Source organism: Brassica rapa, chromosome A09 (genome assembly GCF_000309985.2).
Source record: "Brassica rapa cultivar Chiifu-401-42 chromosome A09, CAAS_Brap_v3.01, whole genome shotgun sequence".
In the NCBI taxonomy this organism is placed as follows: domain Eukaryota; kingdom Viridiplantae; phylum Streptophyta; class Magnoliopsida; order Brassicales; family Brassicaceae; genus Brassica; species Brassica rapa.
In genome coordinates, this window is record NC_024803.2 from 32042247 (window position 1) to 32059582 (window position 17336).

Sequence of the window (17336 nt, forward strand, 5' to 3'; positions counted from 1 at the left end):
ACCCAAACCCTATACCCTAAACCCTATACCCAAAAGATAGACTATAAACCTAAACTATATACCCTAAACCCAAGTCATAGATCCTAAACCCAAACCGTAAACCTTAAACCAAAATTATTTTTAAATATTTTTATAAAATAACAAATTAATTAATCTAACAAAGTCTTAACAAATATTTTTAATTAACTAAATTTTATAAAACAAGAAAATAAAAAGTATATACCATTTTTTATAATTAGATTTTATGCTACATAAAAATAGAAATGCTATATTAATTAAATATGACAAAATTCTAATAAATAGGTAAATTAAAATTTTATTTTTTAAATTGTTTTATTTAAATAAAGTATCACTCATCATTAAAATAGGTTAAAATTCGTAAACTATATAATATTTTTATATAAAAATAAATTTATCAACATAGGCTAAAATTTTATATATAGAACTATATATTATCTATTTATTTATTTTGAAACTCTCAAAAATATATTTTTTAAATTTTTATATACAAAAATATAATAGTATATAATAACCTTTAGCTCATATACTTTATAAAAAAATGTTAATAGAAAACTATGAAATTTTAGTAATTCATTTGAAATATTAATGACAAATCAAATTTTATTATAATTTTTATTTTAATTATAACAAAATATGTTGAGAAAACTGTATAAGATATAACCAAAATTCAAATATTTTATATAAAATAATGTATTAATGTATTAACAAAAACAAATTCAAAATTCATGTATTCTTCCAAACTCAAAGTTGCAGTGTAACTTTTCAATGATTTTTTGACAAAATATAAAATTTTGAAAATAATTATTCAAACTAAAAATGATAATATTTCAAATTTTACAAAATATAAAATCAGATAATAAAAATATTTTTTTGAAATGCACCACGAAAAAACCAGGGAGAATTTGTCAAATATGACTCAAAACATGATTTTAAATGCAAAACTAACCTAAAAACCTTGTGAAATTACACGCAGTCCCTTGTGATCAAATAAAAAAAACATAATTCATTTTTACGAATATATCCCCGGAAAGTCGGCTGAGTCTTCTGAGACATTGTAAGTCGTCTAAACGACTTCCAGGAAAGTCTTCTTGTGTAGTTGGTTTTAAAAATAATTTTTAAATTTTTAAAAAAATATTTTGACAAGTGAAAAAATAAAATCATGTAATTATAAAAAATTTTAACTGATATAAATTAAGATATAATAAATTTGAATTGTGTTCAACATAGATGAGTGAAAGTAGTGACTCATGATATTCTTTGGTTTATGGTCTCACAACATATGTTGTAATATTGTATGTATTCTTAGGGTTAGATTTTGGAAAGAAATGTTTTTTTGAAAAATTAATTTTTTACATATATGTGTTTATTTTTTGTATATAGTAAACATTTTTTAAGTTTAATTTGATTGTATGAAGTGTTTAGTTAGTTAATTTAGTTTAAGGGGTTATGATTAGGGTCTAGACGACTAACAGGTAAGTCGTCTGGCGATTAGTATTATCGGTTAGAAGACTTCTTTGAAAGTCTTCGAACTCCCGCTAAAACTATTTTTGTTTCCGGGTAAAAATATTGAAGTTTTTCGGACGACTTATAAGTAAGTCGTCTAGGAAGTCTTCTATTCGAAGACTTACTTAAAAGTCTTCTGAATCGAAAATATTTAACCTAATTAGATTTTTTTTTCATATATAAAGCAAAATTTACATATTCTCTCTACTACTCTCAAATGGCTGCAACAAAAATGTAATGTTCCTCATTCTAAGACTTTCCAACCTCTCTCTAATTTCTTTGAACATCTAAACACTAAACTTTATATCAATTTATTGTTTTGTCTCATGTCTTTCTCACTAATTTATCTTGTTTTTTCAAGTTTTTCATCACATGGTTCTCATTTTCCACTTATTTAAAGGTATATCTCTTAATTTTAGATATGTATTTTTTTGTGTGTTCTATACAGGTAATTCTATCAAATTTTCCACTCATTTTCTCTCTTTTAAGCCATTTGAACGTTTTTGGATATGAAGGTTTTTCAGATCTGGAAGACTTTTAGGAAGTCTTCTCGGAAGTCTTCTAATATATAATGTGCTAGAAGACTTCGAAGAAGTCTTCCAGGAAGTCTTCTGACAGAGTCTTCTCTCATGTCTCTTTTTCATAACAGATCTGAGCGTTTTGGTAATTTTTTATGTCTGGTTTTTCTTCATTTGGTAACCTCCTTTTGCATAAAGTTCTTATATTTTTCCCAAACTAAAACTCTCCAAAACCACTCTAATCTCTTTGATTTGATAACACCAAATTTTATATGTATTTTTCATTTTTGTCTCATGTCTTTCTTACTAATCTATTTTTTTGTTGCATATTTTTAATCAGATGGTTTTCATCTTCCACTTGGATATGAACGTTGTGTGTTCTATAAAAGTATATCTATATAATCTTCTACTCATTTTATCTGTTTTTAAGCCATTTTAACGTTTTTTGATAATCAGATTTTTCAGATCTTGATTTGGATATGCAGATTTTTCAGATCTGAAACACTTCTGGGAAGCCTTCTCAGACATTTTCTAAAATATAATGTGCTAGACGACTTCCAGAAAGTCTTCCAAATGACTTCTTGGAAGTCTTCTTCCATATGAAGTGGAGTCCAAACTTGTCTTTCTAAATGAACGATCTATAATAGTTTTGTTTGTGATCTGTTTTGTGATTTGCATGTGTATTCTTTTAGTGTGATTTATTTTGTAAATTTGAAGAGATATTAATGAAATTTTTTTGATAAATGTGTTCATTTTCGACAATATTATCTTGCCAAAATTACTTGATATAATTGATGTTACTGATACAACTTCAATAGCAAAACACAACAACACAAAAAATTAATCAAATTTATTACAAATAAGGGAGAAGAATTCCTCAGAAAACTTAGTTAAATTCACAAAAGATAAAACATTACATAAGTTCAAAGATAGAACACTTTCATTAGAAGTCTTCTGGGAAGTCGTCTCGAAAGACTTAAATTTAAAGCGAGAAATTATATAAGCGGCAAATTTAAGCGGAAAACTCAAAATTTTAAGTGAAAATTGAAATTTCAAATTTCATGAAAGTTAAAAAGTGTATCTTATGATCTAAGAAGACACATTAAACCATGTTACTTGATATTCATGAAGTTACTTAACACTTTTAAAAATTAAATAAATATATCTTAAAGTTACTTAACAAATTTTAAAAAACTAACATAAAAGACTTCCATGACGCATACGACATGAATGTTGGTAAACTCATAACTAAAACCAATTAAGTTATGAATTTCATTCAGGAACTCAAATATCGAGTAATATACATTAATTAGCAAGAAAAAAATTAAAAAGTCTTTATAGTCTTAGAGAAAATGAAAGTTTATTAAACATTGACGCATACGACATCCACGGAGGTCGTCTGGTAGAATTCTAGGAAGTCGTCTATTTAGGTTAGTTTTGCAATTGATTTTTAACTTAGACGATTTACATGGAAGTCGTCCATCTTTGTTTGTTAAAAAAAAATTCGAGACGACTTCCATGTAAGTCGTCTAGGGTAAACGGGTTAGTTTTGCATTTGACCGGATTGTGTTAGAAATTTCACTTTTCCTCGACGACTTACACATAAGTCGTCCATGAGAAATTTAAAAGATCAATATGTTGTTATACCTGAACGACTTCCATGTAAATCGATTTGAGGTGCATTCAAAGCTTCAAATTGATTGTTCATGGTGGTTAATGTACTGATGGTAATGGTAATCTTGTAAATGCTTGAAGATGATGAGGTTGAGAGAGTAAAAAGACCATTTTTGAAAGAAAAAAAATTAATAGCATTTTCGTGAATAATATGAACTTGTGGGTGAATAGGGCAAAAAAAAAATCCAAAAAAACATGGGTTAGTTTTAGGTTTGACTTTGCGTGTTAGGTCATTTTTGCAAATAACCCAAAAAACTGTATATGTTATAAAATTTAAAGCAATCTAATATTTCGAAATCCTAATTAAAAATAAAAAGAAAACTTCATTTCATAACATCCAAAAAAATATTATATATCAATAAAATTTACTAAAATAATATGATAGATGCTACTATGTATAAAATTTACTAAAAGAATAGGACAATATTATTTAAGCAAAACAATTTTTTTATTTATATATTCTGTAAAATACTAAAATAATATATTGTAAAGCATATTTTTTCAACACAACATGTAAATATAAACTGTGTTAAGCATATTTCTTTTCTATAATATAAATAAATAAATTTAAAAAAATTATTATAGCAAAATGTATAAATTAAAGGAAAAAACATATTTTGAAAGAGGTTATCTATTTGATTATTTTATATTGTTATTTTATTGTACCTAACTCAAAAATATATTACTAAGTAATAAAAAATAATAACAAAGTAAAATGTATTAAACATATCACTATATATTAATAATACCTAATAAAAAATTATAAACAATAATATTATAAAGTTACACAATATATAATACTAAAATAAAAATTATATATTTAAAAAATTTGTAATAATATCAAATACATTTATAAAATAAAAAAATTTTGCACGGACTTGCGGGTTAAATCTAGTTCTTCATTAAATCATGACAATATTTTATCAAACTTTATATATTTTTTGGTTAGTAAGACATCACATTATTATTTATATATTTACTATGATAAATACACGAAAATTAAAATTCTTGATATAGAGCAGAGATTAAGTATATCACTTATGTAAATAAGTTTTGGGGGTGAATATGCTAAATGATGATCATATGATATACTATTCTAACCTGATAGTATGATATCATGTAAATTAGAATATGCTAAATGATGATCATGTAAAAAGAATGTTGATAAAAAGAAGAACAACTAAAATAAATTATTTATTTTCAATATATATATTAAACTGTTTGTTTATCACGATAAATAAATTGTATAATCTGGATACAATATTTTCATATTAGTTACATCTACTTTAGGTAATAAAAAGAGAGAGAGAGAACGTTTTTCTCTCTGGTGTCTCTCCCCACTCTGCCGTCAAACCCTAGTTCCTCTATCTCTGCCGTTCGTTTGCAAGGAGGCCGACGACACAGTTTTCACCGTTGGTCTCCTGCCCCACCGGTTTCTTCTTGTTCTAGCCACACCCACCGATCCTATCTTACGGCGTCGCTTCCTTCTTGTTCCCGTGTCTCTAGATCTCTGTTTTTTCAGACTTAAACGAAAGTAGAAGTGTGTGCTTCTCTTTCCTGGAGCGCGGCGAGGTCGCGAGCGTTTGAAACCACCGGTGGCCTTGATCTTCTGACTCTTTAGTGCGTAGGCGTTGGATCTGGGTCAGATCTGAATCGCTAGTCATCGAGTTTTAGGTTGAGAAAGTAGCTACCTCTCCTCCTTTCTCCGACCAGCCTCCCGACGAGTTCTAGGGCTATGAAGCTTCAAAAGGTGTAGAGCCTCTCCTCAGGGGATTCGTCCTCAGAGAGCGGCGGAGTTGTGGTCTCCGTTGAGGGTCTCTGAATCTAGTTTCAGGTATCATTACCATGGCTCTCTCCTGTCAACTTGGTTCAGGTCTCTCTCTGTTGAGTTTAGGGTGGTTGGATGTTTAGGGTTCTCTGAGGACAGTCCCGATGCCTCTACCTCTTGATATCCCACGACTGAGACTTGCCATTGGTGGGACTAGCCTGTTTTGAGGGTCTTCGGACTTCTCCTGTTCTTCATCTCCTTTTTCAAGCTCCGGTTTGTCTTTCCGATAGCTGTGATGTGTTAGTTTATCTCTTGGGTCGCGTAGTCGGATTGGGGTGCATTATACCGATTACGCTTGACCATCGTTTCATGTGCTCTATTTCAAGTGAAGACATCTTGGCAAGTTAGACAGCTACTTTCCGAGTGGCATTGGGTTTGGTTTCAACGAAGTTCCTCCTCAGCTAGCACCGGAGTGTAAGCCAGGATCTCCGTCGTCGCAACTTGAGAGACCTTGCCGTCCCCGTTTAGCCAAACTCCTCTCTCTGCAGGTTTCGTTCAGCAAAGAGTTTAGGAAGCGGTTGAGTTAGGAAATTAGTTGATATTTGTTGTTAAACTTTAATTCTAAGTGTATTGTTGCAATATCTTTAGATCTTTATGGATGCTATAGGTTTTTTTTTTTTTTTTGCGGTCTCTAGGATCAGATCAGCTCTTTGAGCAATCTTAGATTTTAATTTCTATTGTAATCAAACTTTCATTATTTAGTTAATGATATTTACAATTTAGCAAAAAAAAAATAATAAAAACAAACACAACAGCGATTCAACCAATGACAAGAGATGAGGTTATGACTTCTACGCCATTCTAGAAAACTTCCGAAACTACTCTATGAATGTGAAAGTCTTGTTCCAATATTCTTACACCATTTTATTTTATTTTAGCAAATTTTCCCAAGTCTTCTTTCCATTCAACTGCACGTGAGAATCAGTAGGTGAATCTTTTATTCATATAAACACACAACTTTAAGCAACCGTCGAGAATTATTTTGTTTTATGATACTTTTATCGGAGAAGATACCACGTTGGAAATATAAAAGAGACTTGAGTAATATATAAGGAACTTGGGTTAATTCACTAATTGCCAATTAGTTTTTAAGTTGGAAGCCCAATTCCTTTATATATTACTCAAGTCTCTTTCATATTTCCAATATGGGATTTTCTCTCCAACAATTAGTGGATTGGCTCAAGTCCCTTATATATTACTCAAGTTTCTTTCATATTTCCGATGTGAGATCTTTTCTCCAATAGCTTTACATTATATTACTTGGATATGTGATTTGACTCTGATCAAAATTCTCAAAGTATATACGATACATCTTAGGTCGGCTGTTGCTATACAAAAATTGCATTAAAAACTTTGCGCACAAAACGGATAAAAACTTTGCCTGCGTTGAAACATCGGATATAACATTTTTCTTCTTTGGTAAAACATCGGATAATATATTCTTTCTTTTAGAAAAAAATCAAATATATTAAAATAAATCTGAAAACAAACACAAGGATCCGAATACAAATTGATTCACACAAAATTACACAATTCAACTATTTTCACTCTAAGTTCGCTCAACCCATTTTCCTGGCGTGTTCTACTAAAACGAATTTAATGTCCTTATGTATCAGTAACCGTTCTCCACCTTTGACGATGATCGTGAAAACAAGAAATTCACCTAATTTTCTTGGATGTCGGGGCCTTCCCGTTTCGTCCAGACTATCTAGATATCGAGGAGTTCATCTAAGTTTGCACTTATAGCCGTCACTAAAGCGTAAGACGTAAAAGAGGAAAGGATGGTCAAAACCACTTACCAGAGTGAACTCTAAAACCCGATCGTTCCTACTTGAATCCAACGTTAAGGACCGGTAAGGGACAAGAAATCGTAAAGGAATCCTAAGCCAATAACCGGAATGCAGAAAAACGGGTGTGAGAAAGCAGCTGCAACTAAACCCGGAGAAATTTTTAGACCTACAAAAATTATTAGCATGGTTACTCCACCAAGCAACCAATTGACTGCCCCCAGTATTGGGATAAATTATTAAGGAATATGTATCCCACATTGGAAAATCAAAGGGACATTAAGTAATATATAAAGGGTTAGGGCCAATCCACTAATTGCCAACTGGTTTTGAGTTGGAAGCCCATACTAAACCCGAATCTAACATGGTATCAGAGCCCAGATCCTAATAAGTTAAACCTCTAATTAATATTAACCCTACCCGACCAAGTATATAGGTCGTAATTGACTCGCTCGACCGAGTATAACTGTCTTAAAAAGTTTCCGAGATTTCTGGCCGATATGAGCCATCATCTGGAGGAGGGGTATTAAGGGATATGTATCCCACATTGGAAAATAAATGGGACATTAAGTAATATATAAAAGGCTAGGGCCAATCCACTAATTACCAATTGGTTTTGAGTTGGAAGCCCATAATAAACTCGAATTGTTGTTTTACTTAACTTGGTATATAAACCAAGCTTTCTGATCAATAAAACATAACTTTCTTTGATCCCAAACTAGAATTTGTCATGGTATTGGAGAGAAGATCCCACATCGAAAATATAAAAGGGACTTGAGTAATATATAAGAGACTTGGGCCAATCCACTAATTGCCAATTGGTTTTAAGTTGGAAGCCCATAATTAACTCAATTCTAACATGGTATCAGAGCGGGCCCAATACCCTGATCCATTAATACGGCCCGGACAGTGGCCCGATCATCCCATTAGTTGATGGCCCATAGAAGGCTCAGTTTCACCGAGATCGCTAAAACATAAAGCATGATTTCAGAGGAAGTATGATGGATTCTGCGAGATTAATGGTTATACGCACCATTATCTCGAGGGAGGGTATTGGAGAGAAGATCCCACATTGGAAATATGAAAGGAACTTGAGTAATATATAAGAGACTTGGGCCAATCCACTAATTGTCAATTGGTTTTAAGTTGGAAGCCCATAATTAACTCAATTCTAACAAATCACCCTGCCGAAAGGAGTTACCAAGGAGCAGAAAATCCAACTGACTAGCTGAACTCTCCATGACTTCCGCGAATCACCTCATTTAAGAACTAAAGAAATATAATTTAAGCTGTCTGAAGGTAAGAACTGGTGACACCAGATCTACCCAACACAGTAAACTGCAAAAGCTAAACATCAGGGACATAGTCGACAAAGATCCAAAGATGGAACCGTATTGAGAGCCGGAAGAGGAAAGTTGATTGAGCTAGATCAAAGATAAAATGAACCACCACCAGAAAAATCAACACACGTCGATTCCTAAAATAGAGAACGCTTCCGAACAAAAGAAAATTCATAAGAAATCAAGACAGTTTCCGAAACAGTCGTGTCTCACCAAGACGCCAAAGCAGAACCAACAACCCCATAAGTGCCGCGCAAAGCTGCCAGCCGAGAGAAGCATATGAGAAAGAATGCTCATTGGAATGCAACAAGAGACAACCTTCCCCCACCTTCACAAGCCACCACCTCTCCAAGCAGTTTAAGGAACCGCCTGCAAAACCCTGAAAAACTGACCCCGCCGACGACACTTTCTACACACACCGCGCCAAGACTCCGTCACATACCTGAAACCAAACTTAAATGCATTTCCTCTCGAGAAGAGCCGTTGTCGGTTGACCCACCAGGAACATAATTGATGAACAAAGTAAAAGATAAAAAGAGGAGAAGAAGAAGAAGAAGAAAACCATACGGTCGCGGAGCAAAATGCAATTATTTTTTAGATTTCAAAAGGAAAGAGAGACAAAAAAAAAAAAGAGGAAAACTACAATTTAAATATTGGAAAAGTCTTTGCTTGTGTTGAAACATTTATGTAAGCAAAAGTTAATAAAAAAAGTAAAAAAACATTTTTATACGTTTTATTAATCCATTATTTGCTTTATGTGTATCAATTTGGAATAATAAATTTCAGATTAAATAAAAATGTATAGTCTTTAAAAAAAATGTAGTCTTTGATCTCATCCACCGGTCACCTTTTTTGCCTGCTCACATGATGCTTTACAATTTTTTTTGAGCAATCATTCACACACCACAACATCAAATTATTTAGTAGGGCCATAAAATGATCTGATACGGCATGGATATGATAAAAAGAAAGAGCATCTTCTTGTTTAATTAACACTAACAAACATAAAACTAAATTCAGTCAATATTAGCGATTTATACGAAATTGTTTTACGACGTCATAAAGTAGATAACTTTACCTTTTAGAAGTTTCTATGGTTCACATTTGGCGGCATCTCGCTGTTTGTCAACTCAATCGTGTTCTCTATAAATAATAACTAATGATTCATCATCTCTTCATCCTCACATCTAACAATATTTAATATCTCGTTTTTCCTTTTCTTCGCATCTCTGCAAATCAATATGGCTAAGTTCACAACCATTTTTATCATGGCCCTCCTTCTCTGCTCAACGCTAACATACGCAGCCCGGCTGACTCCGATGACAACCACCTCCTCTTCCAGAGAAGACTCCGTCAAGGTTCGTTAACTACTACCTTCTTTGTTTTTTTTTTGTCTCATAATATTGGAACTCAAAACATATTTGCAAAATTGAAGGCTCCGTTGTAAACATGTATTATAGGTTAATATTCCGAAATATTATGGGTCAAAACTCAAAAGTCTGAATTACTTTAGAAAACAGTTTTTTTCTATTATTATTACTTTGATAAGTTGAAACTAGTATTTGGAAGCTACATATGTATGTGGAGTCCAAATTGAGAGCAGATTCAAGCGTTTAAGGGTTAAAGCACCTGTAACGATGAAATTAACTTGCATGTATTATACGAATTAATTAGCAAATAGCAAGAAAAAGAGTGCAAGATCGATTATAGAATTCATATATATATAAACTGCATATAGTTAGATTAGTCTATATAAGCTTACGAGTTACTTCTAAGATTCTAAATACGTACAAGAAGGAAACCCAAGAAAGTTTGCATGCATGGTCCATATAACATTCTCCCAATTTGTTTCGCGTAACTGATTCTATACTGTTTGACAAAAAAATCTAAAGAAGTTTAAAGTTATCACTGACGTGCAAATTATGCTATTTATGTGTAGGAAACTGAAGGAGTTAAAGCTGCAGAAGAAAACTGCAAAGGAATTGGAGAAGAAGAGTGTTTGATTAGACGAACTCTTGTTTTTTTTTTTTGCTAAGAATTTGAATTTCATTGCAAGAATGAGCAGATTGTGCGTTACAAAGGGTTAAAGCTTACAGGAGAGCATCATGGCAAAAAAGAGAAAAACATGATGAAGACCTGATCTGAAATAAACATAAACGACATGGGAAGGACACAGAGTTCTTAGGAGAAGGCAAGCCAGCGCCTTAGAAGCCCGTTAAAAGACTTCATGTTTCGACGAGCGAGAATGGTGTCTTTGATGAGTCTGTCAAGCAGTTTGAACAGGACCGCTGGTGATGATGAAATGCTGTTGTGGAGCCGGTTATTGCGCTCATACCAGAGGATGTAAATTGTTGCTTGGGCCGCAATGCGACGCAAGGTGGTTGAATGGGAGGAGTGGTTAGACCCCAGCCAAGCTATGAAGGCTGTCCATGTGTGGAAAGTGAAAGTCCTGTATCCTAGTCTCCTAGTTATCATAGACCAGAGATATTGACTGACCTCACATCTTAGGAATAGATGATCTCTGTTTTCCAGCGCATTACCACACAGACAGCAAGATTGGTCTATTGGTAGTCCCCAAGAAGCTAAGCGGGTTCTGGTAGGCAGCCTGTCAAGTTGAGTAACCCAGAAGTGAAAGGCGTGACGCGGCACCGATCCCTTGAACCAGACAGTAGCAGTCCAGTCCTGAACAGGTCCTCGAGGCCGGAGAAACTCCCAAGTGTGCTTCGTGGAGAATTTATCCAGTTCCACATCATTTACACACCAATAATATTCATCGTCGGGATCAGATAGCTGAGGGATCCTAACCGAGGAGAGGTGGATTTGCAGGACCATTGCTCTATCAGAGCGAGCATGTCGCATATTCCAGCCCTCATGAGTTAGAACCGATGCAATAGAAGCGTCTGAGGGGATCCCTAACTCTCGTGGACCTTGCTGGCCAATGTATTTAACCAGAGGCCCAAAAGGGGTCCAAGAGTCGTGCCAAAAGCTTGCTTGCTTACCATTACCCAGTCTGCACTTTAGTAACGAAGAGGCTTCATGTCGAAGTGCCAGGATTGTTTTCCAGGTCCAAGAGAAGTGATCAGCGGGCTCAATTTCCCAAAAAACTTTATCCTGGATTCTGTTCTCTTTAGTCCAAGATGCCCATAAAGATTCAGAGCTGCAGAATAAAGCCCAGATTAGGCGAAGACACAGAGTTCGGTTCCAAACAGTGAGGTTCCTTAACCCAAGTCCTCCTTCTTTCTTAGGCAAGCATGTGACTTCCCAAGATACTTTAGGAACACATCTCTTCGTTACATCTCCTGACCAGAGGAAGCGAGAGCAGAGAGACTGGATCTGCGCGATGCATCCCTTAGGCAATATGAATGCTGTAAACCAAAAGTTCAGGAGACCGTAAATGACTGATTTCAGCATCTGCAGGCGGCCTGCATAAGACAAAGCTCTAGAAGTCCATGAGGTGAAGTAGGAGCGGAGTCTGTCTAAGAGAGGCCTGTAATCAACTATTCTGAGCTTTCTATGCATCAAGGGAAGGCCCAAATAGCGGATAGGGAATGAACCAAGATTGAAACCGAGGCTAGCTAAGTCATTAGTTTCATCCAGGTTCAAGCCACCCGTGAAGAGATCAGTTTTGGAGCGATTCATAGAAAGGCCAGACCACCTGGTGAATTCCTGAAGAGTTTTGGCAATGTTTTCGAGGGAATCCTTTGTGCCATCAAAGAAGACCATGATATCATCGGCAAAGGCTAAGTGAGTTACCTGTGGGTGCTCTGCCTTGGGATGGTAACCGATAAGACCTGCCGAGTAACTTCCATTCAGCATACAGCAGAAGACCTCCATTACTAGAACAAAGAGGTAAGGAGAGAGAGGGTCTCCTTGCCTCAAGCCTCGTGTTCCTTTGAAGTAGCCACATAGCTCCCCATTAATGGCTATTGAGAAACTGGTAGTGGTTAAGCACTGCTTGATAAGGTTTGTAAAGCTCCTCGGAAAGTTGAGGGCCTGTAAAGTGTTAAGCACAAATTCCCAGTTTACTGTATCGAATGCCTTTTGAAGATCAACCTTAAGCATTGCCCTTTTTGATATTGTTTTCCAATTGTAGCCGGCAACTAACTCGGTGGCTAGCAGGACATTTTCAGCAAGAGATCTTCCGGGGATGAAAGCCGACTGCGAGTTTGAGATGATAGAAGGCAGAATCTGCTTGAGGCGATTTGCTAACAGTTTAGAAATAACCTTGTACACAGTGTTGCAGCAAGAAATGGGCCTGAATTCTGTTATTTTTGAAGCATTCGGCTTTTTACGAATCAAGGTTACAGCTGTAGAGTTCCACTGCCTTAGAATTTTTCCAGATTCAAAGAACTCTTGCACAGCAGCCACCATGTCAGCACCCACAGCGTTCCAATTTGCAGTAAAGAACTCAGCAGGGTAGCCGTCAGGGCCAGGTGACTTGTTTTTAGGCAGAGAGAAGAAGGCATCTTTAATATCAGCTGGTGTGACCCGAGCCAATAGAGTAGCCGATGCTTCCGACGAACATCTGTACGGGACCAGGTCTCCTATCAAGTCTGGAGACGAGGAAGTGGGTTGGATTTGTCCTCCTAGAAGGTTTTGATAGAAACCCAAGATGTGATCTTTGATACCCTGAAGATCATCAATAACCCTATCGCTTGAATCCAGTAACATGTGAATAAAGTTTTGAGCAGAGCGAGATTTAATAGCACGGTAGAAGAATGCCGAGTTACAGTCTCCCTCAGCTAGCCACTGAATACGGGCTCTCTGTCTAAGGAAAGACTCTTCAGCCTTTGCTAGCATTATCCATTTTCTGTGAGCTGTTCTTTCCAGGGCTGCTAGAGATGGAGATGGAGAAGCAAGGAGGGCGTGTTGGCAAGATTGGAGTTCTGAAAAGGACTCAGCCACACGCTTTTCAATTTCAGAGAAGTTCTCCTTACTAAAAGCCCTGATGATACTCTTAATTTCCTTTAGTTTCTTGGACACCAGGAACATTCTAGAGCCAGAAAACGGGAGAGAGTTCCAACACTGATGTAAGACCTCTGCAAACTCTGGGTGGCTGTTGAGCATTGAGAAGAACTTGAAAGGTTTCTTCTGCTTTGGAGAAAATGAGTCCATGTAGATGCAGCATGGACTATGATCTGAGATACCAGGATCTCCAAACACCCCCACTGAATCCTGAAATTGGAGGAGCCATCTATCATTTACAAGAATACGATCAAGCTTTTTGGCTACCAGAGTGCTTCCTTGGCTATTAGACCAAGTATGAGTGTTCCCAAAGTACGGCAGATCAGAGAGAAGGCATGCGTTGACACAGTCATTGAACTCTCGCATACCTGAGGTAGAGAGATAATCATTACCAGCTGAGTGTTCGTCTGGCCATAAGATTTCATTGAAATCACCCAGGCATGTCCAAGGATGAGAGGAGACCGTCGACGATGTACTAATCAGCTCAGACCAGAGGCTCCTTCTATCTTCCCTGAAGTTCGAACCATAGACAATTGAGATAACCATCTCAGAAGGCTGAAATGGAAGTTTGACCGCACAGGTGATGACCTGAAGAGACTTGGAGATTAGTGTGACTTGAACGGAGGGGTGCCACACGACCCAAATTTTTCCTAAATCCGAGAATTCATAGTTATTTACAGAAGACCATCCCGGAAAAGACCGAGCAACCAAAGAAGCAGCTCTTTCAGGACAGACGTGCGTCTCAACGAGACCACCAAAAACCGGCTTATTTTCTTTATACCATTTCCGAAAACCTCTCCGCTTTACAGGATCATTGAAACCTCTTATGTTCCAACAAAAAATATCCATAAAAAGATGAAAATTAGAGGGATAAGGGGCCTCTACCCCGAGCTCTCGCAAGCAACTGACGGCGCATGCGTTTGGTCATAACCTGGATGAACTGATCATTTTCATCATCCGGGTTATCTTCCCCTTCAGATAAAGATTCTGGAGTTGAAAAACCCTGCTGACTCGAATAAGACTCGTCCTCAGAAGGAGCCGCCGATGAAGGGACAAAGTGAGGACTTAGATCAACGATGAGACCTCCTTTAGAAACATCATAGTCAAAGGCAACAGTTGAACTGGATGGAGTATCCGTGACTGCTTTGGAGGTAGAGATTATCGGCATTGGTGAACGAATAGGCAGCGAGATTTGACTGTTGAGATCACTTTTCCATGCTGGGGTGGCCGAGATCTCAGCGAAGGTTGGTTTGAGTTGAGGTTGCCCTTCCTTAATAGTCTGTGAAGCAGGTAATCGATTTTCTGAAATTAAGAGCGAGGGATTTTCCACTACTGCATCCTGGGGAGAGTCAATAGGGACCGCAAGATGCGGTGATATTGCAGGTGCTTCAACCTCCTTGCGCCTGTAGATTTGTTTCTGAGATTGGCGCTGGGAAGAGATTGAGAGCAGGCTTTTTACCGGTGCCTTTCCTTCGCGCTGCTTTGGTCTGTTGCGAGGACAAAGAGCAGTGTCGTGCTTGACAGAGTTGCAAATTGTACAAGTAGTGGGAGCAGATTTGCAGCGGGATATAGTGTGGCCCACCTTTTTACAGAAGGAACATAAGGATGGGAGCCAAGGCGAGGAAACTGTGATCCTATGAATCTCACCTGATTCGAACTGAGCATTGACCCCTTCCGGCAGTGGCTTTCGGGGATCTATAACAGTATACACTCGGGCGACCTCAAGGTTAGTGAGGTTTTCAGTTGCGGAGTGGAGACAAATAGGATGTCCGACCAGTCCAGCTATTTCCTTCAAGGCGTCTCGGTTGAAGAATTGCAGTGGTACTCCAGTGAAATCCAGCCAAACCGGGACCATTGATAGCTCGGGTTTCTCTTGGAGAGGACCTGGAGCCCACTTCGCCACAAACATCGTTTGTCCTTCTACTTGCCAAAGGCATTGACTGAGAATTTTCCTTCTAGCATTTGGACAGGGGACTCTAAATAGAAAAGCGTGTCCATCCATTTTCGAAACAGAGATGTCGCGCTTTTGTCTGCTCCAAATTCCGTTTACAATTGCGTGGACGGCTCCTTTAGCAGGAGGTTCCTCGTAGAATTGTCCGAGAATGAAGGAGTCCCAAGCTTTCTTATTCCGTTCAATGACTGAGTTGGGAATTTTGACGCATGCTTCTCCTGATTCAAGGGTGAAAGGTGTCTGCTCAGGCTCCATTTTAGAGGAGGTCTTGCTAACGAAACGTCTCCATTTACTCGCCGGGTCAAGGTCTGTTGAGGAGCTTGTTGCGGGGAGTGACTTTCCAGACGGACCGTTGAGAGTCGCTGTAGGTGGCTGAACCTTCTCGATGAGGCCCATTTGGATCGATGGAGAAGGGTTGTTTGTTTGCTCAGGTACGGAGGCTTGTGGAGCACTTGCGACTGTAGCTGAGGTTAGGGTTTCATTGAGTTTCGGTGTTGAGGCTGCAATGGCTACCGAGGCAGGCATCGAAGGCTCAGATGGGGAAATCGGACCAGGAGGAGCAGAGGAGAGGCTTAGATCTGCTTGCTTTGTTCGGATTTCACTGTACACGGCCAAGGGAATCTCAGGCGTGGGTTGTTTAAGAACAGAGTGAGAAGAGCCAGATCCAGTGGGATATGGCTTGGTAGGAGGCTTTTTTGAGTTTTTATTTTTAGCCATGAGGGCTGGAGGGTTCCGACGCCGAGAACGGCGCCGGAGAAGGGCAAAGGAAGAAGATCGCGTTTTGAATCGCTTTGTACGGTCGAGAGAAAAAGTCAAAGGCTCTTTAAGATATTTTTGTTTTTCCAAGACGAACTCTTGTTGCTCACACCGATTACATTTACACCCAGAATCACAAGCACTAGATCTATATGCAGTGCCGTGCCTCAAGTGTTATCAAAAGGGCTTTTGCCCCTGACCCCCAAAATAAATAATTTTTTAGGGCCCCCAGATTTCTAAAAATATTTAGTAACATATTGGTTTTATTTAATTGTTTACCCACAAGATTGCAAGAGACCTCTTGAAGTTTTGAACTTCTTAAAAGGAAGAGAAGTGTGTTATCCAAACTCATGGATTGCTTACCAAATATTATTGACGATTCCGGTTTCAGTCGCCACTGCTGAAAGAAGCTTTTCCAAGCTAAAGTTAATAAAGTCTTATCTACGATCAACCATGTCACAAGAAAGGCTAAATGGCTTAGCAATCATATCTATAGAAAGAGATTTACTTAGGAATCTAGATTATGAAACTTTGGTAAAACAATTTATGGAAAAAGAAGGAAGAAAAATTATGTCTTAGTATTTTCAAGTTATTGTTTTAGTTTTTTTTTTTATGTTTTCAAATATATATTATACTTTTGACAGAAAAATTTTTTTATAAGAGGCCCCATTTTTATAGTCGCCCCAAGCTCCATTAAACCTTCGCACGGCACTGTCTATATGTATTAAGCCATATAGTTAACTAGTAACATTATTAAACTCTATCCCTATACTTTCGGTTCTCTGTCCTTTTTCCATTTTTGAATTTCGTTGTTGCTATTTTCATTTCTGTTATATTACTATTTCTGTTATATTACTAAGAGAGATTATTATTCACATTCGTTTGCATAATCATGGGTTTTAAAATAGCTTTCCGTATTTATTTTGTAAGGCTGGTATGCATAAAGAGTGTTAATTTAGACATATTTCGCGAGGCTATAAAAAAAGTAAAATA

The 17336-nt window shown here is 36.8% G+C and overlaps 1 protein-coding gene across 1 annotated transcript; it reads left to right on the forward strand.

The window, feature by feature from the left end:
• Positions 1-1308: 1308 nt before the first annotated feature.
• LOC103840901 (phytosulfokines 3) lies at positions 1309-17254 on the forward strand. The gene is made up of 4 exons (XM_009117414.3): positions 1309-10029; positions 10611-10676; positions 16433-16495; positions 17063-17254. Exons 1-3 carry the CDS (start codon positions 9913-9915, stop codon positions 16487-16489), a joined length of 240 nt encoding a protein of 79 aa, XP_009115662.1. The 5' UTR covers positions 1309-9912; the 3' UTR covers positions 16490-16495; positions 17063-17254.
• Positions 17255-17336: the final 82 nt, after the last annotated feature.